Source organism: Setaria viridis, chromosome 9 (genome assembly GCF_005286985.2).
Source record: "Setaria viridis chromosome 9, Setaria_viridis_v4.0, whole genome shotgun sequence".
Lineage (NCBI taxonomy): Eukaryota > Viridiplantae > Streptophyta > Magnoliopsida > Poales > Poaceae > Setaria > Setaria viridis.
In genome coordinates, this window is record NC_048271.2 from 53,945,324 (window position 1) to 53,968,254 (window position 22,931).

General features: G+C 52.7%; 4 protein-coding genes across 4 annotated transcripts; 1 reads left to right on the forward strand and 3 right to left on the reverse strand.

The window, feature by feature from the left end:
• Nucleotides 1-238: 238 nt before the first annotated feature.
• On the forward strand, nucleotides 239-3,932 carry LOC117839363 (uncharacterized). Its single transcript, XM_034719675.2, has 2 exons — nucleotides 239-3,226; nucleotides 3,304-3,932. The coding sequence occupies exons 1-2, from the start codon at nucleotides 517-519 to the stop codon at nucleotides 3,714-3,716; spliced, it is 3,123 nt and encodes a 1,040-aa protein (XP_034575566.1). The 5' UTR covers nucleotides 239-516; the 3' UTR covers nucleotides 3,717-3,932.
• A 2,515-nt stretch (nucleotides 3,933-6,447) lies between these two features.
• Nucleotides 6,448-8,936, reverse strand: LOC117839364 (xyloglucan galactosyltransferase KATAMARI1 homolog). The gene has a single exon (XM_034719676.2). It carries the CDS (start codon nucleotides 8,577-8,579, stop codon nucleotides 6,771-6,773), a length of 1,809 nt encoding a protein of 602 aa, XP_034575567.1. The 5' UTR covers nucleotides 8,580-8,936; the 3' UTR covers nucleotides 6,448-6,770.
• Nucleotides 8,937-14,854: 5,918 nt separating this feature from the next.
• Nucleotides 14,855-17,220, reverse strand: LOC117839853 (xyloglucan galactosyltransferase KATAMARI1 homolog). Its single transcript, XM_072290828.1, has one exon. It carries the CDS (start codon nucleotides 16,599-16,601, stop codon nucleotides 15,099-15,101), a length of 1,503 nt encoding a protein of 500 aa, XP_072146929.1. The 5' UTR covers nucleotides 16,602-17,220; the 3' UTR covers nucleotides 14,855-15,098.
• Nucleotides 17,221-20,185: 2,965 nt separating this feature from the next.
• LOC117839818 (xyloglucan galactosyltransferase KATAMARI1 homolog) lies at nucleotides 20,186-22,373 on the reverse strand. The gene is made up of 2 exons (XM_034720245.2): nucleotides 21,994-22,373; nucleotides 20,186-21,836 (listed from the first exon to the last, which is right to left on the reverse strand). Exons 1-2 carry the CDS (start codon nucleotides 22,027-22,029, stop codon nucleotides 20,274-20,276), a joined length of 1,599 nt encoding a protein of 532 aa, XP_034576136.1. The 5' UTR covers nucleotides 22,030-22,373; the 3' UTR covers nucleotides 20,186-20,273.
• Between the last annotated feature and the right edge of the window lie 558 nt (nucleotides 22,374-22,931).

Sequence of the window (22,931 nt, forward strand, 5' to 3'; positions counted from 1 at the left end):
GTTACACAATCATTGCAATCCCCTTTGTTTAACCCAGCAAGACAAATTTCTCTCTCCAATGACGAGTGACCAATCTGCCTTTCACACATTCCCTTCACCACATGGGCCATGTCTCCCCAAGCTCTCAATAATTCCAAGAGCATTTCCAGCCTATGTCCATGCCTCCTCCCAACCTTTACACTCTCATACCAAGCTGTTCTTGTGCTATCCCCAGGCCCCACAGAGGCTACTGAACCATGTACCTAACACTACAGCAACACAGCAGTATACCAATGCAGTAGCATGCCACCATGCAGTATTTTTTTTAATCACCCAATCCCTCTCCAAAGACATAAATTAGTCCATTAATCTGATCCTAATCATAGACATGGACACAGGCTATATACTTTCCTGCAAGTTTCCCTCCATTTCTCTATTGCTTCAAACACGGCAATGAAAACACAATACTGCTAGTGAAGGAGAGCAGGAGACGACGGCAGAGGAGTGAAGGAGAAGGGAAGAACTGAAGAACCGAGTATGACAAGTGCTACACCAAGGCTTGGTAGCACTTCAGACTTGTTCTTCCCTTTATCCTTCTCCTTGGCCCTCCTGTGCTGCATTGCCGTGTCCAATGCCACCGGCGACGAGGCCGCGGCGTTGCTTGCCATCAAGGCGTCGCTCGTCGACCCCTTGGGGAAGCTCGGGAGCTGGAATTCGGCGTCGGGCTCGTCACATTGTACCTGGGATTGTGTGCGGTGCAATGCCCGGGGCGTGGTCACCGGCCTCAACCTCGCCGGCATGAACCTGAGCGGCACCATCCCCGACGACATCCTCGGCCTCACTGGCCTCACCTCGATCGTCCTGCAGAGCAATGCATTCGAGCACGAGCTGCCGCAGGCGCTCGTGTCCATCCCGACGCTCCAGGAGCTCGACGTCAGCGACAACAACTTCGCCGGCCACTTCCCCGTCGGCCTCGGTGCATGCGCCTCATTGACATACCTCAACGCGTCGGGAAACAATTTCGCCGGCCCGCTCCCCGCCGACATCGCCAATGCCTCCGCGCTCGAGACGCTCGACTTCAGGGGTGGCTACTTCTCCGGCACGATCCCGAAGTCCTACGGCAAGCTCCGGAAGCTCAAGTTCTTGGGCCTCTCCGGCAACAACCTCGGCGGCGCTCTTCCAGCCGAGCTGTTCGACATGTCGGCATTGGAGCAGCTGCTCATTGGCTACAATGAGTTCTCCGGCGCCATCCCGGCCGCAATTGGCAAGCTTGCCAACCTCCAGTATCTCGACCTGGCGATCGGCAAATTGGAGGGGCCCATCCCGCCGGAGCTCGGCCGGCTGCCGTACCTCAACACCGTCTACCTCTACAAGAACAACATCGGCGGCCCGATTCCCAAGGAGCTCGGCAACCTCACCTCCCTCGTCATGCTCGACGTCTCCGACAACGCGCTCACCGGCACCATCCCGGCGGAGCTCGGGCACCTCACTAACCTGCAGCTGCTCAACCTCATGTGCAACAGGCTCAAGGGCGGCATCCCGGCGGGCATCGGCGAGCTCCCCAAGCTGGAGGTGTTGGAGCTGTGGAACAACTCCCTCACCGGCCCGTTGCCGCCGTCGCTCGGCAGCGCGCAGCCGCTGCAGTGGCTGGACGTGTCGACGAACGCGTTGTCCGGGCCGGTGCCCGCCGGACTCTGCGACAGCGGCAACCTGACCAAGCTGATCCTGTTCAATAATGTCTTCACAGGCCCGATCCCGGCGGGCCTGACCACGTGCTCGTCGCTTGTCCGCGTGCGCGCGCACAACAACCGGCTCAACGGCACGGTGCCCGCGGGGCTCGGGCGGCTCCCGCGGCTGCAGCGTCTCGAGCTCGCCGGCAACGAGCTGTCCGGGGAGATCCCAGACGACCTGGCGCTCTCGACTTCGCTCTCCTTCATCGACCTCTCGCACAACCAGCTCCGGTCCGCGCTGCCGTCGAACATCCTGTCCATCCCGACGCTCCAGACGTTCGCTGCCGCCGACAACGAGCTGACCGGCGGCGTGCCAGACGAGATCGGCGACTGCCCGTCGCTCTCCGCGCTCGACCTCTCCAGCAACCGGCTTTCGGGCGCGATTCCGGCTAGCCTCGCGTCGTGCCAGAGGCTTGTCTCTCTAAGCCTCCGGAGCAACCAGTTCACCGGTCAGATCCCGGGGGCGATCGCCAAGATGTCGACATTGTCTGTGCTCGATCTCTCCAACAACTTCTTCTCCGGCGAGATACCCAGCAACTTCGGCACCTCACCGGCACTCGAAATGCTCAACCTGGCGTACAACAACCTCACGGGCCCCGTGCCAACGACGGGTCTTCTGAGGACAATCAACCCCGACGACCTCGCCGGGAACCCGGGCCTGTGCGGTGGCGTCCTGCCGCCGTGCGGGTCTAGCTCCCTGCGGGCTTCTTCGTCTGAGACGTCTGGCCTCCGGCGATCACACATGAAGCACATCGCCGCCGGGTGGGCGATCGGAATCTCGGCCTTGATCGTCGCGTGCGGCGTCGTCTTTATCGGCAAGCAGCTGTACCAGCGGTGGTACGTCAATGGCGGGTGCTGCGACGACGCCGCCCTCGAGGAAGACGGGAGCGGTTCATGGCCGTGGCGGCTCACGGCGTTCCAGCGGCTGAGCTTCACCAGCGCCGAGGTGCTCGCCTGCATCAAGGAGGACAACATCGTGGGGATGGGCGGCACGGGGGTGGTCTACCGCGCCGACATGCCGCGGCACCACGCCGTCGTCGCCGTCAAGAAGCTGTGGCGCGCGGCCGGGTGCCCCGAGGAGGCCGCCACGGCCGACGGGCGGCAGGACGTAGAGGCCGGCGGCGAGTTCGCCGCCGAGGTGAAGCTCCTCGGGCGGCTCCGGCACCGCAACGTGGTGCGCATGCTGGGCTACGTGAGCAACAACCTGGACACCATGGTGCTGTACGAGTACATGGTGAACGGCAGCCTGTGGGAAGCGCTGCACGGGCGGGGGAAGGGTAAGATGCTGGTGGACTGGGTGTCGCGGTACAACGTCGCGGCGGGCGTCGCCGCCGGGCTCGCGTACCTCCACCACGACTGCCGGCCGCCGGTCATCCACCGCGACGTCAAGTCCAGCAACGTCCTCCTCGACACCAACATGGACGCCAAGATCGCCGACTTCGGCCTCGCCCGCGTCATGGTGCGCGCCCACGAGACCGTGTCCGTCGTCGCCGGCTCGTACGGCTACATCGCGCCAGGTCAGTAGCAATTGCCACAACATGAACAGCAAGTTAGCCTCGACGCGCTCGTACTGATTTTAATCTGCTGGTTACAGAGTACGGGTACACGCTGAAGGTGGACCAGAAGAGCGACATCTACAGCTTCGGGGTGGTCCTGATGGAACTCCTCACGGGGCGGCGGCCGATCGAGCCGGAGTACGGCGACAGCACGGACATCGTCGGGTGGATCAGGGAGCGGCTGCGCAGCAACAGCGGCGTGGAGGACCTGCTCGACGCCGGCGTCGGCGGCCGCGTCGACCACGTCCGGGAAGAGATGCTGCTGGTGCTGCGCATCGCGGTGCTGTGCACGGCCAAGTCCCCCAAGGACCGGCCCACGATGAGGGACGTGGTGACCATGCTCGGCGAGGCCAAGCCGCGCCGCAAGAGCAGCAGCGCCACGGTGGCCGCCACCGTCGTGGACAAGGACAAGCCGGTGTTCACGACCTCACCGGACTCCGGTTACCTATAGATGAGCCCGTGACCAAAGACGACTCTGGCGTTAGCGGATTTGTATGTTCTGTATGTAGTTCATGCCACTGTACAATCTTTTACATAGTTTTGATTCATACTTTGGTTATGTTTAGAGGGAAAGGAGATTAATGTAACCAATGTTTATACTTTTACAATTTTAGGATGTAAAGCAATTGGTCCCTTTGAATAATAGAAAAACCATTTTAGATTACAAGCCGATAACACTTACTGCGCTCTGTTGCTGTTGGTGGACGCTGGGTCTCGGGCTCTCGTCGTCCCGCCACAAGAAAACATGCTCGCTCCATCAGACAGTCTGCAGCTTTTTCTCCTTTCCTTCGCTTTTATTTTTGAGGGGGCATAACTCTTTATTCATCAACAGAGTTATAAGAGTTACAAACACTTGAAATGGATTTAACAGCCAAACTTGCTTACCAATCTCAGCATAAATCATATTCAGAGTATCCACATTGGAATGCATGTTTTCATGAACAAAATCAGCAGTGTCAAACTGCACTGTTGTAGTCTTTTATGGGGAAGAAGGTCCGCTAGATGGGCTGTAACACGGTGGCTCTGTTCTCCTACGGGCTCAGCCCATTATTCTTTTTAGGAAACGGCCCATTGTTCTCTACAGGCCTCTTGGGTTGTCACGGTCAGTATTCTACAATTACAGCCCGTTCTCTTATCACGATGCCCGTGCAAAGTTACAAGTTAAAGAATCAAGCTGCGACAGGGAGCTGCTGCTTTTCCACTGTACACCTGTTAAGCATCACGCTAAAACACCTCCTGAAGAAGATAGAAAAGAGCGGTGGGATAATATATCAGTCAACAGCATAGTGACATAGTTCTCCTGTTCCTCCTAATTTACGGACTTGAAGCAAACACTATATATATCACAAAACCTCTTAAAAACATATCCAGATTCAAGGTTAGAGCCAAACTTGGATCAGTAAGGAATGTTAAAAGCAAATGATTGGCCTAAAAGAACTACCATGCACAATAGAATAATAATCCTTACGCTTTATGCCGTCAGTTCTCAGTTGGATCCATGCTTTCAGATGACACCATCCCTTGCTTTGCATGGGTCCAAATTCGAGTCACAAACATCGGAACAATGCCGTGCTTTTTGGTGCCAAACTTCAGCAGCAACCTGCCAACATGGAGGACATTATTGCCTTTACTAGCTTGCGATGCCGACGGCCATGTGGCCTTTTTGACTTGAGTCTTGAGCTCCTCCACCGACCGATGACTGGTTGTTCATCAGCAACAGACCCTGAAATTCCTCATGAAAGGAGACGGGGCACCTGAAATTTTTGGTACCAAAAATGTGCTCAAGGATTCTGCGCAAATTTGCATATATTAAAAATAACAATACTAGGAAAATAATCATTTGCTGCAAGAACAAACAATATGTAACATCATGCATCTATTTGCAGAGCAAGAGTACAGTCCATGGCATGAGGAAGATAGACACAGAAGGAGGAGGACGGCAGTCAACATGAAAGTTGAAAGGTGTGCCTAGCTAGTACTCCTGAATAAATGAACACACTAGATTCTTCTAGACAGTGAAACCTTCAACAATCCTTACACAGAAATTTCGGTAAAAACAATTTTCACAGAAAGCATGCCGTCGTCAATTCATCATCTGTAGAAATTGATTGCCAGTAGTGTACAGTACCAACTTCAAATAAACCAACCCACATTTATATCAGCAAGGACCACATTGAAGAGAAAAGAAGAAACAGATGACCGACAGTTAACACGTCACCCGACAAACCAACAGCAAATACTGCACTATGGGTAAATAGAGAATTAAAATTCAAAATACCATATCCTTGTCAGTGGTCCATGTCGAAGAGAATTAAGGTAATATTGCCATTATACATGGCAAATACATGTACTCCTAGGCAACTCACGGGATACTGTATTTCAGCTGTTGTAACTATTTCTTTGAAGTAAGATTGCGTGTAGTAACTTTTAGTAGAGGAAGTTCAGAGATGATGTACCTGAGGTTTAGGATCATATTTTCTTCTACTTCGTCCTTCACTCCTGACATCTGGGAGCCATCATGTGCTCGTTGACGAACCACACATTGACAAAGAAGAGTTAAAAGTTTGTACCCAGCTTATTTGAAAGAAGGGGCGTCTTGGTGAAACAAATTCAATTCACAGCAAGATAACGGGAACTTATATATGCTTCTGATTCTTCAGTTAGATGAAAGCATAATTTGACGAAAAGAGATAGTTTCAGATGAGCTGTGGTCCAACATGGTCACATAGATCTTGCATGATCCAAGCAGGCAAAAGAACTCGTCAACAAATGATGGAATTTTGCCCACTCTTTCCACTTACCAGTCCCAATTAATAAGATCAAGTCATCAGTACTTACAGAACTAGCATAGAATCATCAATCTGAGAACACTACAGGCAGGCCCCTAGTCCTGTTAAAGATTAATAAGAATAAAAAAACACAGGCTGGCAAAATTATAAGATAAATAGTGATATAAGTTACTACAAACAAACAAGAAATGAGCTGCCATTTTGTAAGCAGAGTTATCTCAAATCTCATGTTTGCAAAACACTTCCTTCTAACTGAACATCAGAGCATCTTGTATGAGGAAATTTGTCTCCATGTGTCCCTCTTTGATTGATTACATACTAACTGAACATATGAACAGACTGTAATAGTGTATCCACAGATCCAAGACATAGCTCTAAACACGACAAAAAAGGTAATACAATAACAAAATCGATATACCTCTAAATCCTGTAAGAGCTTACAAAGGATTATTGAGCAAAAACATCAAAAACAAAAATTAGTGTGGAAAATGGTATTTATAAAGGTAAGCAAAGGGTGTGTGCCAAATTTCCCCGAAGCATTTTTGGTGGAATGGCTTCGTACAACTGTAGGGTGAACTAGATCATCAGTGATGCTCATGATCACCATAACTACTGGATCTTGACCTATGTGCAATGTATTTGCATCACAGCATCATCAGAGAGTGTAGCTAACTCTGCCCCCTTTATCACATCTCCAAGATGATATGGCTTGTGGTTTAATTCTGTCCTCTTTGTTCACTTTTCCAAGAATTCTTGGCAGCTTCAGCAGATGAACTGCTAGAATCTCCACCTTTTTCTTTGGGTTTTGAGAAGAATGGATCCCATTCGTGAGGTCCAATTGTGTGCTGTCCATCTTCTAACAGACTATACTTCCAGCTATTCTCTTCAATAAAATCTTTATCTTCGTGGCCTGCGATGATATCTCTTCTCAACTTCGTCACTTTGTTAATGATTGCCTCTATGGAAACATCAAATGCATCTTTCAAGGTTTCCAGTTTCGATCTTGGATCAGCATATATCACCCTTGGTATTAGATTGATGACCTCCTCTCTCATGTTCTTGACCACATCTGGGTGAAAACTTTTTAGCCTCTCCTCAATGCTGGCATTTCTCGTACGGATGTCATCTTCAGGGATGAAGACAGAGTACCTTGTATAGTTCTTTGGAAGATGCCATGTATATTGGACGTACGCTGAACCAGGATGGAAGAAAACAGGTATGCAGCCAGCCAACATGGAGTCAAAGGCAGATCTTCTTGTGTAGGAGTCACCCTGAGGCTGCAAGCAGAACAAAGAACTCTGAAACATTTTCATGACTGTGCTCGGGGAGTGGCACTTGCTCTCCCCAAGGTCACACTCCAGCAATTTACAAACACTTGAGCTCCTGCATTGATCTATGAGTTGTCCCCTGATGGACATTGGATCACCAGGACGTGGAGCGCCTGCAAACGAGAAGAGCCATGGGCGTTCCAAGCTCCTCATTCTATCCTGCCAAAGGAAGACATCAGCATCCTTGGCAGGGTGGAAGTATGTAGGATATGGTATTCCAAAATCATTTGAATTCCACGGGCTCGACTCCACCACAAGCATCGACATGTTCTTTGCAGCCGGCAAGAAAAGCAGCTTGCTGCCCCAATCCGACTCTTCCTCCGTCAGCCTTCTGAAATCCCAAGTGATCCTCCCTGCGACCAAGAAATGGTCACGCCCACCCATCACATTCCACTCAGGCTTCTTCATCAACCAATCCACCAAATCAAGCGACGCGGCGTCCCTCGTCGAGATATTATAACCCCAGAGATATCTTGCGATATCGAAGCCAGCATAGAATGGCACAAACACCGCAGCGGCAATGGACGAGTCCTTGGTCAGGCACTTGTACTGCTTCATCCTGTTGCCGAAGATAACATCCACGGAAAATTGGTTGGTGCCATACCACCCGGTGCTGGAGAAGACACCCTCATCGTCGCTCAACGGCGGGCCAAGCCCATCGTTGCTCATGAACCTGCACATGTTGGTCCAGACGCTGAGCTTCTCGCAGTCCCGGAGCATGTCCTCGTTGAACCGCGGCGGCAGCTCGTGCACGTAGATGTACCGGCCGCCGCACGGGTCGCTCTTGTTCTCCGCCGTCTTGAGCGCCCGCTCGAACGGGTACGACACCGCCACCTTGGGCGGCGGCTCCTCCTGGCGGGCTCCGGCGGCGGGCTTCACCTCCTCCTCCTCCTCCTCGGGGGGCGCGACAGAAGGCGGCGGCTCCGACGCACGCGCGGGCGGCGCGAGGGGCAGGTCGAGGCGGTCGGCGCCGTCAGGTAAGGGGAGCTGGAGGCGGGCGCGGGCAATGCGCACCTCGGCGGCCTGCGCCGCGGAGGCGTCGGGCTCGTTGGAGACGACGGCGAAATGGAAGTAGAAGATAAGTACCCAGAACATGGCGCAGAGCGTGGCGAGGAAGCAGAGGCGCGAAGACGCCGGCTTCCCGCCGCCCTTCTCCATGTCGTCGTGGTGGGACGGCAGGACCGGGCGCCGCCTCATGGAGGGCCGCCGCGCCCGCGCCAACACCACAAGTCCACCACCACCCACGCACCGACAGCTTGAAATCACCGCCCGGCGCCCGAACCACGCCACATCAACGACACCGGCGGAACGCCGATTGCACCCAGAACAAGCGGCGGAATTGGGGTCGGATTGGCGACCGGGCGCGGAGAAACCGGATCGGCGGATCGCGCGAGAGGAGGGACTGAGGGAGGGAGGGAAGGGGAGCGGAACGGAGGGGGAAAAGGGAGGTTTTGGTTTGGCTTTACGGGGGGCCGGACCGCCCGGACGGAGGCTTATGACGAGCGCACAAGGCTTTCGTTAGCGGCCGGCGTGGGATTTTGTATCTTTCCTCGGATTTGGAGGGGTTTGAACACGGGCGGTTTATTATTGCCGGAGGAGGGTGATGGCGTTGTGGGGGCCGGGAGAGGGCGGAGTGGGGACGGAGGCGGGGTAGACGTGGCGCCTGGCCGCCTTGGGTTGCCGCGGAGGTGGGGCAGTAGTGGCGTGCGCGTAGCCGTGGCCGCGCTGGATGTGGCGGTGGCAAGGGGGACGGCAGGACGCAACGAATATGTGCGCGCGCAGCACAGGTGGAAGTGTCAAGTGTGTAGGTGCAGAGATTACCCGAACTGTTAAATTTTGCAGTCACCTGCGTGAATCTCTTCACTGATTATACTGTCTTGTCTACTAGTGGTCCACAGCTGTGACATGCGAACCAGCTCATGTTCTGCGACGAAATGTGCCACCAGAAATTGGCCTATAAGATAGAGACTTCCCATACTGGGGGCTGAAATTTCAGGACAACGACAAGGCTTGCAATTGCAAGGTGGTGGAGTCATAGACGAAGGGCAAGTGTCAAACAGTGTTTGCCACTGGAACGGCGAGCGGAGTTTACCCGCGAGCGCGAGACGCGAGATAGCAAATCTCCTGAATTTTAGTGAACGCCTTTTATGCGTGGTTTTGTTGCGTCAAGCTTGATTTAGGTGGATTGTGGTTCAACAGGATCGTCGGAACGTTGGTGAGGTGCAGACCCGACACCTCTTTCATGACCCTTCTCATGCGCTGACCACCGAACTCAATTAATGGAGCACAATGCATGTATAGTTTAGCAGCATCTGTAGGTTGTGGCCGTCATGTTAGTGACAACTGACAACAAACTCTCCAAAAAAAGTGCTTTCGTCGTTAAACATTGCAAATTGCACCCGAACACATACGCATGACGCATCATCAAGTTGACCTAGAAATTAAGCAAAATAAAATGTATGGAGTACGAATTAGTAGTACTATAGTAGACTTTCACGTTTCACCGACCTACATTCTGTCTCGGACTTTGTCGTACGAAGAAAAGAACAATTGATCGCTTTTTTATCATTGCCGCTGCGCTTTGTTTACACCTGTTTCAGGGCGGCAAACAGGCGAGCCGGTCACATGGATCCAAGGGACAGGTGCGCGGAAACCACAGGCTCCGCGAGGCCGAGGCGACCGACAAATAAACGGGATCGGGACGCGGCCGGCGCTCCCCACGCAGACAAACGTGCGGACGCCGGCGGGTCCGTCGGTGGCCCGTCCTCACAGCCGCGTGGCAGCGGTCGCGAGGCCCGCAGGCGGTGACGCGCCGGCCGGCCGCAGGAGGCTGGACTGGAGCCCAGGAGGAGCAGGGCAGAGGTCACGCCCACGCCGTGCCGGATCCGCCGCACCAGATCCCGAAAGGAAATGGGGGCAAACACAACGCTGTTCTGCCGACACTGGCGCTGATGATTCCCGTTTTTTTTTTTCAAGTTGAAATATGCCTTGGTCTATCTGTGACGAGCGATTGACTCGATGATTTTGAGATTTTTCTGATTGAGTCCATATTTTATATGTGCATGATTATACTAGCGACTAACCGGAAGTGTTGTGTTCTGTGTGCTGTGGTGTTGTGTGTAAAACATATCTTATGTGTTGTGTCTCTTAGCTTGTGATGTGCACGTGTTGAATGTGACATGGTGGTCGGCGGCATGAGGTGAAGGTCAAGCGAAAGGTTCGTGCCGATGTATTAGGGCTGTGAAGGGTAGACACGAGTAGACTTGTACCAAGGGACCTGAGAAGTCCGGGCGGGGTCACGGATGATCCACATGGTGCACGGAAGAGCAAGAGTACACTGGGATGAAGACGGTGTCGGTCGAGTCAAGCAGGATGGAGGTGAGTTGAGTAGGCGTCTTCAGAGCCGGGAGTGAAGGACTTGGAGGCGTTGAAAGCTTAGTGGAGGCCGGACACGCGTCGAAATCGGTGAATCATGTCGTGCGAGGTGTGCAACACGCCTGGCGGGGCGTGCGAGAGGGTTCGAGCGGTTTGGCCTCAAAACAGGGGCGAGTCTGATGCGGCCGGACAGCGTCGAGTCGGAGTACGCGTGGCACCATCACGAAGCTTGCGTCGAAGCTAAGTGAAGTCGTGAAGGTGCCGAGTGCGTTCAATGTGTTGGACGGTTTTACCTGCTGTGTATTTGTTTTGCATGCTTCGTGTATATCAGATGCGTAAGATGAACTATCTCGAGTGAAATGTCTCTTTCGCACTACAGTAATAGATGATGAGGCAATCATTGCATATTGTTTTAGGTTACTGCTTGAGCATTGCTTTCAAGCATTGCTTATTAGCTTTTGTCGGTCAGCAGCTTGGCTGCTTGTTTTGGTCTCTGTTCTTGAGCAGTTGTTAGTCTCTTGATTAGTTCAGTTCGCAGTAACTTCTTGTGCCTCCTGCTAGCTCTAGTTCTTAAGCTTTTGCTAGTCTACTAGACTGTACAACTGCTTCTCTGAAGTAATGCTTTTAACTGTTAATTCCATCATCTTAAATGGTGGTTTTAGTAGTGCAGCAGCAAGGTCTTATGAGCGGCTCTTTTCCTTTTCATTCAATTTGTTTCCGTCACGCTTTGAGCTATTCTAATCGTTTGTGCCTCCTTCTAGCTCTAGTTATTAAGCTTTTGCTGGTCTACTGAACTGTACAACTGCTTCTTTGAAGTAATGCTTTTAACTGTTAATTCCACCATGCTTCAACGGTGGTTTTAGCAGTGCAGCAGTAAGTTCTTGTGAGCGGCTCTTTTCCTGTTCATTCAATTTGCTTCCGCTACACTTTGAGCTATTCTAATCGTTTCTAGAATGAGTTTGTCATGAATTGACTTGTATCATCTCGGTGATTAGAAACGAGGTGTGTTTGGAGTGGCAATCGGGATATAGACCTTGTTCTCGGAGAGAATTTTAAAGGTTCCCATTCACCCCCCTCTAGTCACCCGTCCCGAGTCTTCAGTTTTTGGTTTTTTTGAAAGAACGATGCACAAGATCGTACGTGTTTCGTTGATATAGTAGAAAAGTACAAGACTAGTAGTCTTGGGAGGTCATAGGCATGAAAAGTAAAAGAAAAGAAAAAAAACTCGCCCGGTTGTATTGGAACATCAACGCAGGTAACCACTCAACTCAAAACTGTCACTCCCGGCTGGTTGGATTGGGATATCAACACGACCTCCCGACTCCAGTCACCACGACGGCACCCACCAACATTTTTTGGTCTGGGGTAGAGTAGAGTAGTTTAGCTTTCTTCAGCACCGAATTTTTTGGCCCCGGTGCAAGGCCTGCCGCGCTTGACCCGGGTCGGGTCCGTCCCGGTCGGGGAGGCCCGTCGTAAACCGGGAGGGGAGTTTTTTTTTTAAAAGCCATAAAAGGCATGTGGGCCCCGGAGTTCCAAGGGGCAAATGACGTGTTGGTAAATTTCAAACTGCTGTACCCAATTTGATTGTTTTGGACCGAGCTGCTAATGCTCTTTGTCTTGTGCCATGCAAATGGCCCCTACCGAAGGATGCAAGTCTTTGTTTCATCGGATGAACGTCGCGATCGGCAAGATACCGGGCATGATGACGAAACGAGAACCGGAGGAGTTACTAGGTTGATCAAAGCTCCAGAGTCCAGAAGATAATCAGAGGACACCGTAGCATAGCGTCCATGACGCATTGACGCATCGCGCTGCGCATCTGCTCCCCCATGCGGCCATCTTCCCCCATCATTTCGGGTCCCCGGGCGGGACTGTCCCCTGGCCTGATGGAGCCCCAAAGCATTTATCATCTTCGGATATCCGTGGCATCTCATGGCTCCGTAGTGGGCCTCACGTACGTGGGTACCGGGACGTCTCCCATGTGTCTGCGACTCGTGGAGACTGTAGAGCAAGTCTCTGGGTTGAGGGTTGCCCTAATTGCACGGAGAGCCGCCATTTGTCAACCCTGCAACCTCCAAATGATGGTAAGGTTTAGGAGCATAAAAAAGTGTCATCAGTCAGGTGCGGACCTACCGGAAACGGGAAAAACAATGGCACTAGGCGACGTGTGTTGGGTGCACGATCACCGGCGCGCCTATGGGCTAATGGCAGCGACTTCAAAGCCACAGGCCGGGCCATGTTAGCGTGTCGAGGCGCGACAGAGATGTCTTCAGATTTACTGCTGCTTGACGGGATTCTAGATAGGATGTTGCTACTGGCTCGTACTACTTGTATGTAAACTATGTAACCAGTGCCGCCTCGAGATTTGGTTGCAGAGATGCCCCTCGGTCCCCGTTTAATTTTCTTTTGATTGGAGATGCTCATGAATCCTGATGGTTTTGGTACTTTTGCCTCCTATATATACCTCCACGCACCAAGCTCGATTGATCAGGTGTCAACCTGCTCATCCAGCAGCCTTAGATTCAAAGAGGTATTTGTAATTTTTTTAGCTAATTGTTCTTTTGGCGGTAAAGTGTTCCTTTTTTAGCTAATTGTTTGTAGTAACTCGTTTAGCTCGACTGGATCCTCTCTTTTTCAGTTAGCATAATAGACAGCTCTCCCCGTCGTTTTTTTTACCTAAACATGTACCGTAACTGCAGGATGAGAAGCAAATCCTGACCACATTATTCACTACTACCAATTAAACAAACGTTGATATATGGTTACCACTGTAAGACAACTGCTAGACCGATAGCATCACTGCAGCCAGCCAGCAAAGCCTGCTGCGGTGTGTGGTTCAAATCCTATTGCTCACAGCCGTGACTCATCTGCGTTAAAACTGTTGCCAAACAGTAAAGCAACCCATCGCATCACAGCTTTTCTTTTTAGCGAAAGGCAGGAGCTTATTCATTGCTCGAAACATTTTTACATGTAGATCAATGATACATTGTAGGCTCCAGCATCCGATCCATACATGGCGAAGTGGACTGAAAGAACAGGCTAGCTTTTGCTTTGCTGTAAATTATGAGCAACACTATTTGATTTCCTGCATTCGTGACTGGAACTCCACATGCTTGAAGCTTTCTCGTCTGGACCTAAACTCCTCCAGGACTGCCTGCCATGTACTTGCACTTTGGTTTTCCTTTCATGCTATTAATTACCTCTAGGACGCATTTCTATTCGCGAGTGTGTATGTTTTTATCTTACCCCAAGCGGCCTGTAATTATTTTTTCCCATCTAGGAACATCTACTTTTTAATATAATTGACAGCTCTCCTGCTGGTTCGTTTAAAACAAATTAATTACCTCTAGGGCAATCTGAGGCCACACGGAAAAACTGTTCATGTCGAAGTTTTGCGCTAAACACATAGCTTTGCTCGCTGATCCCGGCTGGCTAACCACCCAAACTGTTCCCTTGATACCAAACCCTGAAACCCAAGCTTTGCTCGCGTGACTGCTCCATCAACACTCAACTTTGCTCGCAGACTCGTAGCAGCAGGCTCCTGGTAATCAGACACATCCGCCGCTTCTTCAAGCTTGGACAAGTACGAGTGGACGAAATGGAAGGTTGAGAGCGGGGTTTGAAACACATCGCTAGGAATCACATCAGGAACGCGCGCTAAAAATAAGAAAATTGACAACATCACAGCTCACAGGATACAAGCAGCGGGCCTGTTTGCCGAACGGTTGGTGGGCTTTTCGCGCCGCATGTACGCGTGGATGATGATGGGTGGGCAGTATTGGTTTGGGCCAAAAATAGGCATTCACGGTCCGTCCTCCGCAATGGACCAGCAGTGAGCGGATCTGTTTGCCGAACGATTGGGCTCCTAAATCCAGCAAAAACAGGACTAAAAAGATCGGGCCTGCTGCGTGCGTATTGAAATGAAGTGCACTGGGCCTAGTGGACTTATTTGGCATCGAAGCCTTGCTATACTACCGAAGTGAACCGGGCCCAGTGGACTCCCTATTTCCGCTAGCAAAGTAGTCTGCGCTGCCATCGTCATGGACTATGCACCGGTCTCTGCGGTTTACGGACGAGAATGAAAGGTGACTCACGATTCACGATCTAATTATTAGCTAGCTGTAGGTTTTTACAGAATCCAAAATTTGCTTCATCCATTCAAAGCCAGTGTCAGTGGTACAGCACGCCTCTGCAGACTGCGACAGAAATACACTGAAACCTCAAGAGCGAGCATCGCGTCCTATACCCGTCATCGGACATTCGATCTCCTTTCCCCCTTTTTTCTCAATGTGCTAATGCATTTCTATCAGCTGATAATCTCTCCCCAGCTAATTTTCCGATCTAACTTTGCTGAGCACTTCCGCCGCCCATCTCCTCCCTCAGCTTGTTGACCCTGGCGACGATCGCCTCCACCGTCACGTCCACGGCGTCCCTGAGCGTCTCCAGCCTCGACCTCGGGTCCGCGTACACCAGCCTCGGAATCAGCCCGATCACGGTCTCCGTCATCCGCTCCGCGACCTCCGGCGGGATCCTCCGGAGCGTCTCCTCGATGCTGACGTTGCCTGCGCGCACGTCGGCCTCGGGGATGAGCACCGAGTACGTCTCGTGCGCCTCCGGGAGGTGCCACCTGTACTGCGTGTGCGCCGAGTCCGGGTGGAAGAACACCGGCACGCAGCCGGCCATGATGGCGTCGAACGCCGACCGCCGCGTCATCGTGTCCCCCGTCGGCTGCAGGCAGAAGCGCGTGCCCTGGAACACGCGCATGAAGGTGCTCGGGATGAGGCAGTTCCGCTCGTTCTTCCGGCACTGGACCAGCTTGCAGAAGCTCGACGACCCGCATTGCCGGATGAGGTGGTGCCGGATCGAGTAGGGGTCGTTCCGCGCGCCGCCGGCGAAGGAGAAGAGCCACCGGCGCTTCATGGCGCGCATCCGCCGCTGCCACTCGAGGATCTGGGCGTCCTTGGCCGGGTGGAAGTAGGTCGGGTACGGTATGGCGAAGTCGAAGTCCGTCCACGGGAGCTTCTCGACGAAGAGCACCGTCATGTTCTGCACGGCGGGGAGGTGGAGGAGCTTGCTCCCCCACTCGGAGTCGCTTTCCGGCTGCCTCTGGTGGTCGTACGCCGTCCTCCCGGACAGGAAGAAGTGGTCGCGGCCGCCCATGGCGCGCCACTCGGGCCGGCGCGTTAGCCATTCGACGAGGTCGAGCGACAGGGCGTCCTTCTCCTTGGCCGTGGAGTTGACGCCCCACAGGTGCTGCACGATGTCGAAGCCGGCGTAGAACGGCACGAAGACAGCGGCGGCGCGGGAGGGGTCGTCGGTGAGGCAGTCGTACTGCTGGACGCGGCGGTGGAAGATGATGTCGAGGCCGAAGTGGTCCGTGGCGTACCAGCCCTTGTCGGCGAACACGCCGTCCGCGTTGTCCACCGGCTCGCCGAGGCCGCCATTCTCGAGGTACCCGCACATGTTGTGCCACGGGTACCAGTGGGCGCAGTTGGCGAGGATGTCCGCGTTGAACCGCGGCGGCAGGTCGTGGATGTACACGTACCGCCCGCGGCAGGCGGCGTCGTCGCCGCCGCGCGGGCGCCGCTCCGCCACCGCCGTATGGAGCGCGCCAACGCTGGTTGACCCGATCTTCTTGAGCTGCTGCTGTTGCCGGAGTAGGAAACGCTGCCCGTCCTCGGCGCCATCGGACGGGACGGCGACGATGGACGCGTGCGGCGCGCTCACCAGCGGGGCGCGGAACACGGCGAGGTGGAAGTAGACCATGAGGAGCCACGAAAGGGCGGCGAGCAGGAGGAGGCGTGGCAGCCACCGCTTACCGCCGTGGGCGCCGGTCTTCTCCATGCTTACTGCTAGTCTGCTACGCCGTGTCGTCGAGTTCCTCGGGTGAGCTTATTAGAGTATAGTGTAAGCATGCGGAAACCGGAAATGACAACACATGTGCAGGAGAAGGCTAGTGTCTGTACAGTGCAGACCAGTTGTGAAGAATCGAATGGAATCGCGCGTCAGGAACCGGAGACTGCACGAGCCACGAATCATCGGACCCCCAATCGAAGACGAGGCAAATAAGGAAAAAAAGAATGCGTCTGCCGACGGATCTAATGCAAGATCGTACTGATCTGATGGAGCGGAACACGGAGAGGAATGGAGAGGAGATCCGCGCGTCGGCGTCGCACTGGAGTCATCGGCCAGCGACGACTCGCTTGCCGCCATGGTCAGCATCGCGAGGGCTGCACTGCACATGGGTTCGGGGCAGTCGCGCTACTTGAGGAGTTGACGCGGGGGTTAAAAAATTCCATTAGCGGATCGTGGATCAAGGTTAATAATGGCTTAGCATTAATCAGGCCTGCTCAGTCCTCGGGGCGCGCGCCATCGAGCGTTGCATCGCCGGCCGGGCCGCGTGTTGCTGAAGCAATGGAAGAAGAACGGAGTGCTCCGACGCGCGACAGCAGCATGCACCGTGCAAGAGAACTACAGAAGCATTTGGATCGAATGGCAAGTTACAAGGTTCAGTATACAAAATCAGGCGCTTTCTGCGACAGTAGTCTCATCAGACGTTTGGGCCCTGTTTGGATTGAAGGATATCAAAGGGAAATCATAAGAATCCCAAAATGGATGAAAGGAAGATAAATAAGCGTTAAGAATGGAGGAAGCGGCGATTCATTTCCTTAGGAATACTGTAGCCAGATGCTCATGTCATAGGAATGAGAACATCCATTCTAATATCTTGTTTTTCATTTCCTTGGCTGAAGCCCGAGGCAAAGCGCGTGTAGAAGAGTGAAAGAACAAGCCAGGCAACATAGCGACTAGCAAGAACTTTGGTTGTTCCTTGGTCGCCAACCGTTTCGTCCTCATGCAAATCGGTCTCGAACGCAATTGTTGCTGGGACCCAGGACTACCGCTCTTTTCCGGCGTTGGTCTCCTCATGACGCACTTCAGCACCCGCCTGCCCTCCCCCCCCCCCCCCCCCCCCCCCCGGCACCAGATGCTAAAACAGAGAGAGAGATGCATTTGCAATCCACAGCTTGTTGCATGGTTACTAGCAAATGCTATTCCTCGCTCGAGTGATTTGATGCTGATCCTCACTCGATTTTAATTCAACCTAGCTGAAGGTTGGATTCGAGCTCTAGCAAGTCGGCAAGTAGCTTCGACGAGATTAGGGGTTCAAGGTTTATGGGTTTGGGTTTTCGGAATTGGGAGCTCACCGGCATCCCGCAACCTTAGAGGGAAGGCCCGGTAAAGGTGGCGGGCGCACGGCGGTGAGGCATGACGACAATGTTACTGCCGGCCGAGCAGTGGAGGAGGTCGGTTGGGCTGGGCCAGGACGTGGGCAACGATGGTGGTGTCTGATTTGGTAGCCCGTCAGTCCACCAGGGGGTTACCCAAGTGGTTGATTTGTAGGCGAGGGCGATTGTGAAACCAAGAACTCGAAGGTGATCACGAGAACACGAGGGACACGAGGATTTTAGACAGGTTCGGACCTTCGGAGAGTAATACCCTACGTCCTGTGTGCGTGGATTGTATTGCCGATATGAGATAAGATGCCCTCAGGAAGCTCCCTTGGCCGTCTTATATAGGTTGACGATATAGGGTTACAAGTCGGTTTGAATCTAATCTATTCGGTAGTTACATGGAAATTAATCTGAGTTGGACCACAATACGCTTTCCATGATATCTGGGCAGATTTGGACTGTCTTCTTGCCTTGACGTGTACTCCAAGCAACTTCATGTCCTTGGCCCGCACGCCCTGGTTGGGCGGGCCTACTTGTCAGGTTCGGCTAGTATCCTGATCGGTAGTAACCCATAGGGTACCCATATCCCTTATGTGGTGATAGCTAGCACGGTGATGCAGTGAGACCCTAGCCCGTCTGTGGCAGAGTGGAGGCACATGAGGCGGTGATAGGGGCAAGGGAGCTCGGGGAGAAGAAAAAAGGCTTCGGTACCTGAAGGTTGAAGATGATAGAGAGATGTCGGATGTTCATCCAACTGCTGAAAAATTCAGGTGAGGAGGATCGTTGTTTCACTCATGTGACACATGAATTTTTTTTCTTTATGAGTCTAGTTTAAATTAAGTTTCCTCCTATGTTCCAAACACCTAATCTTTCTTTATTTTGCCATATCATTTTTTTACTATTCATGTGTCTTTCAGTTCCTATATTTTTCATTCATTTTGTTCCAAACAAGATGTAAGGTTGACCATATACTACAAGATTACATGGACTCCGGTATTTTGACGATTCTCTTAAGTTTGCCATTCTAATTTTTTGGTGCATATGTTTTTCTCCCTCGGACATGTTTCATATTGTCTTTTATGTGTTAATTTTTTATATTTAAAAACTACATGAGTGAAGTTGTGTGGAAATATAAATTTCATAAATGGAAAATCGCATGCTTCCTCGTGCATCAGGTCTATCTTTGTCTGCGAGCGCATCAGAATCGGCCATTTTTAATGGGAGTTTCATACTTATTTAATAGAGTATCGTGATAGCATTTTTTAACGTGGCAAAGAGTTAACGAAGAGATTGGTAAATTGAGTTCATGTATACACTATTTTCAAAATTGTTTGTGTCTTGTATGTGACCAAGGAAACAACAATGAATAAATTAATGCATTATATAAAGTTCTCTCAACTACGAATTAAATAGTTTTTTTTTGCTTATGTGGTATTTTGAAAGGGGATTGCTAAATCATGTGTGAGTATTTCTTACCTTCCCACACCTGAATTTTCTTCTCTCCCTGTATAGCTGAGATTCACCATCTCCGGCAAAATTCAAATCGTCTTCCACTTCTCCGGTGAGCTCTGGCGAGGACAAGGAGTTAGGATTCGGGTTAGATGTTGGGGGTTTGGGTTTCAAACTTCGGCAAGCTTTTCTCTTGGAATCTTTGGGCATAGAGGGATGGTCGAGGAGGAAGGTGGGTCCGGTGGTGGTTGCAGTTGGTGGGCGGGAGGCGAGGCGGCGGGGATACTGCCAGCCGGGTGGTGGAGGATATCTGGTGGGGTGAGGTGGGGCAGGAGGAGCTCATCCCAATAGGTTAGCATGAGGAGGGTGGGGGCGGGGAGTGCTGCAGGGAGCTGTCACCAATAAAAACTGGCTGCCTTGAGGTAGAAGAGGATTAGGTGGAGAAAAAACGCGTGGAGTGTTGAATCTTCATCCTATAGCTACAAAATTCGAGTGTGCAGGGTTGTCAAAGCACTCGGGCACCACCTAGACAGCCACTTTTGAAAATATGAAATCCCTCATTGAAAATGGCCTTAGGGACGTGGTAATTTAATCGGTTGTTAATTTTTGAAAACTCAGCATTTGAACTGGCTGTAGACATACTCCTAGTTCGTCGAATAAGAAAACGTTTCGCGACCTCGAGTGCTCAATTTGGGACTGAAAACTCAGCTGAACCCAATATACGATATAGAACAATAATGTGTAACATTGTACTCACCCAATTAATGTGTAAACGACTAATCTCGTGAACTGATTCGACTATCCAGCATTTCCCCCCCTTTTTACACTGTCAGCGTTAGCGGCGTCCCTGAATCCATTGTTTAAGCGTCATCATTATTCTGGAAACGACGGATTTAGGCCCGAACCTCGACTCCGTCGAGACGTACAGGTTCGGCGGGTCCTCGCTGACCGGCCGGCCACTGTCCACGTACTCACCTTTCTTGATCCGCGCCACCGTGTCGAGGACCCCCTCGACGGCGACGTCGAACGCGTCCTTGATGGTCTCCAGCCTCGACCTGGGGTCGGCGTACAAAACCCTCGGGATGAGCTTGATCACCTCCTCCCGCATCCTCTCCACCGTGTCCGGCGGGATCGCCCGGAGCACGGCCTCGATGCTGACGTTGCGCCGCCGGACGTCGGCGTCTGGGATGTACACGGAGTAGTTGAGGTGGTCCTTGGGGAGGTGCCACCGGTACTGCTTGTACGCCGACGCCGTGTGGAAGAACACCGGGATGCACCCGGCCACCATGGAGTCGAACACCGACCGCCGCGTGCACGAGTCCCCCGGCGGCTGCAGGCAGAAGGTCGCCTTCTGGAACAGCCGCATGATGTCGCCGGGGGCGTGGCACTGGGGGCTTCCGGGGGCGCGCGCGCACGCAAGCAGGGCGCACGCGCTGGACGCCTTGCACTGCGCGATGACGTGATCCCGGATCCGGATGTCCATTCGAACGTCCGGCCGCGGCGCGCCCACGAACGCCATGAGCCACTCCCGCCGCTGGCCGCGCACCCTGTCCTGCCACCGGAGCACGTCGGCGTCGGACCTGGGGTGGAAGTAGGTCGGGTACGGCACGGAGTAGTCGTTGCTGTGCAGGAACGTGGACTCGAGCACAAGCACCGACATGTTCCGGCCGGCCGGCATGGCGAGGAGGTCGTTGCCCCAGTCCGGGTCCACGTTGTTGCTCCTCCGGAAGTCCCACCCCGTCCGGCCGGCGACGAGGAAGTGGTCGCGTCCCCCCATGCGCCGCCACTGGGGACGCGCCATGAGCCACTCCGCCAGGTCCACGGACGCGGCGTCCCTGGTGGTGTTGTCGTAGCCCCAGTGGTAGCGGGCGAAGTCGAAGCCGGCGTAGAACGGGACGAACACGGCGTTGGCCACGGCCGAGTGGTTGGTGAGGCACTCGTACTGCCTCATCCGGTTGTGGAAGATGAAGTCGAGCGCGAACTGGTGCGTGCCGTACCACCCGGCCTCGCCGGTGATGACGCCGTCGGCGCGGTCGGCGAGCGGCCGGCCGAGGCCGGCGTTGCTCACGAACCCGCACATGTCGCCCCAGTGGTCCTCGGTCTTGCGGCAGTCGCGGATGATGTCAGCGTTGAAGCGCGGCGGCAGGTCGTGCACGTAGACGTACCGGCCCCGGCACGGGTCGGCGCTGTCGGCGCCATGGCTCACCTCCTCCACCTCCACCGCGGCGCTGAGCACGGAGAATTGCAAGTAGAGGAACAGGGTCCATGCTATCACGGCGAGGATGGCGAGGAGCCGCAGCGGCGGCAGCGCGCTCGCCGCGGCCTTCTCCACTCCCTTCGCTCCGCCGACTGCCCGGCGCGACCGAACGCCGCCGCCTTTCGCTGCAGTTTTGGACAGCTGCAGGCGAATCAAGAAGCATTGATATAATCCGGGGAAAAGGCAAAGAGAAACAACTCGTGCTGATGATGAAGTGCATTTCAAGCATGGTATGACCAATTCGAAACGGAAGTAGGCTCAGCCAAGATCAGAGGAAGGGAATTGAGATGTCTCTCACCAGTTGTATGATGGAGTTAGCCACGCTTAGTTGCATGCTGAAGTGTAGCTAGAATCATGCACAGTATACTATAGCGAAGGATCACTCTGGAGTCTGGACTGGATGATCAATTCCAGTTGAGGAACTGAGGATGACGAAGGAATAAGGATGCAGTCTTTACAAATGCAGACGAGTGACGAACTACACACCCTATGAATGGCCTACACCCGTGCTCTGAAGTTTCTGGAATTCAACGGGAATACCGATGCAGATCAGTCAGCTTTCCTGTGCAGACTGCAGAGGCGGGCCGCGGTTCGGAGCAGCGTTGACAGCGGAGTGGCATTAACTGCAAGATTGTTTAAGGATTTTTAATCGTCCGATTGTTCGGGTAATTATTTTGATAATTGATTGGTCAATGGTAACACTTGTGCACTCCCTCGTATAGTATGTACATCGGCTACGTACTGTATGAACTTGCACGATGGCAGTTTCTGCACAAGTGCACATGCGTGCTACTCGAAGGTCCATTTTGTGCTCCTTCTGTACATTAAATAGGCCTGGTTTGGTTCCATTTGCTTATTTTTAAGCAAGTGTCACATTAATGTTTAGATACTAATTAGGAGTATTAAACGTAGACTATTTACAAAATCCATTACATAAGTGGAGGCTAAACGGCGAGACGAATCTATTAAGCCTAATTAGTCCATGATTTGACAATATGTTGCTACAGTAAACATTTGCTAATGATGGATTAATTAGGCTTAATAGGTTCGTCTCGCTGTTTAACCTCCACTTATGTAATGGGTTTTGTAAATAGCCTACGTTTAATACTCCTAATTAGTATCTAAATATTGATGTGACACTTGCTTAAAAATAAGCAAAGGAACCAAACGCCCCCTAATTATTCCGCTGTTCTACTGGATCGTTAGGTCCACCGGTTGCTAGTTTTACATTAGGGG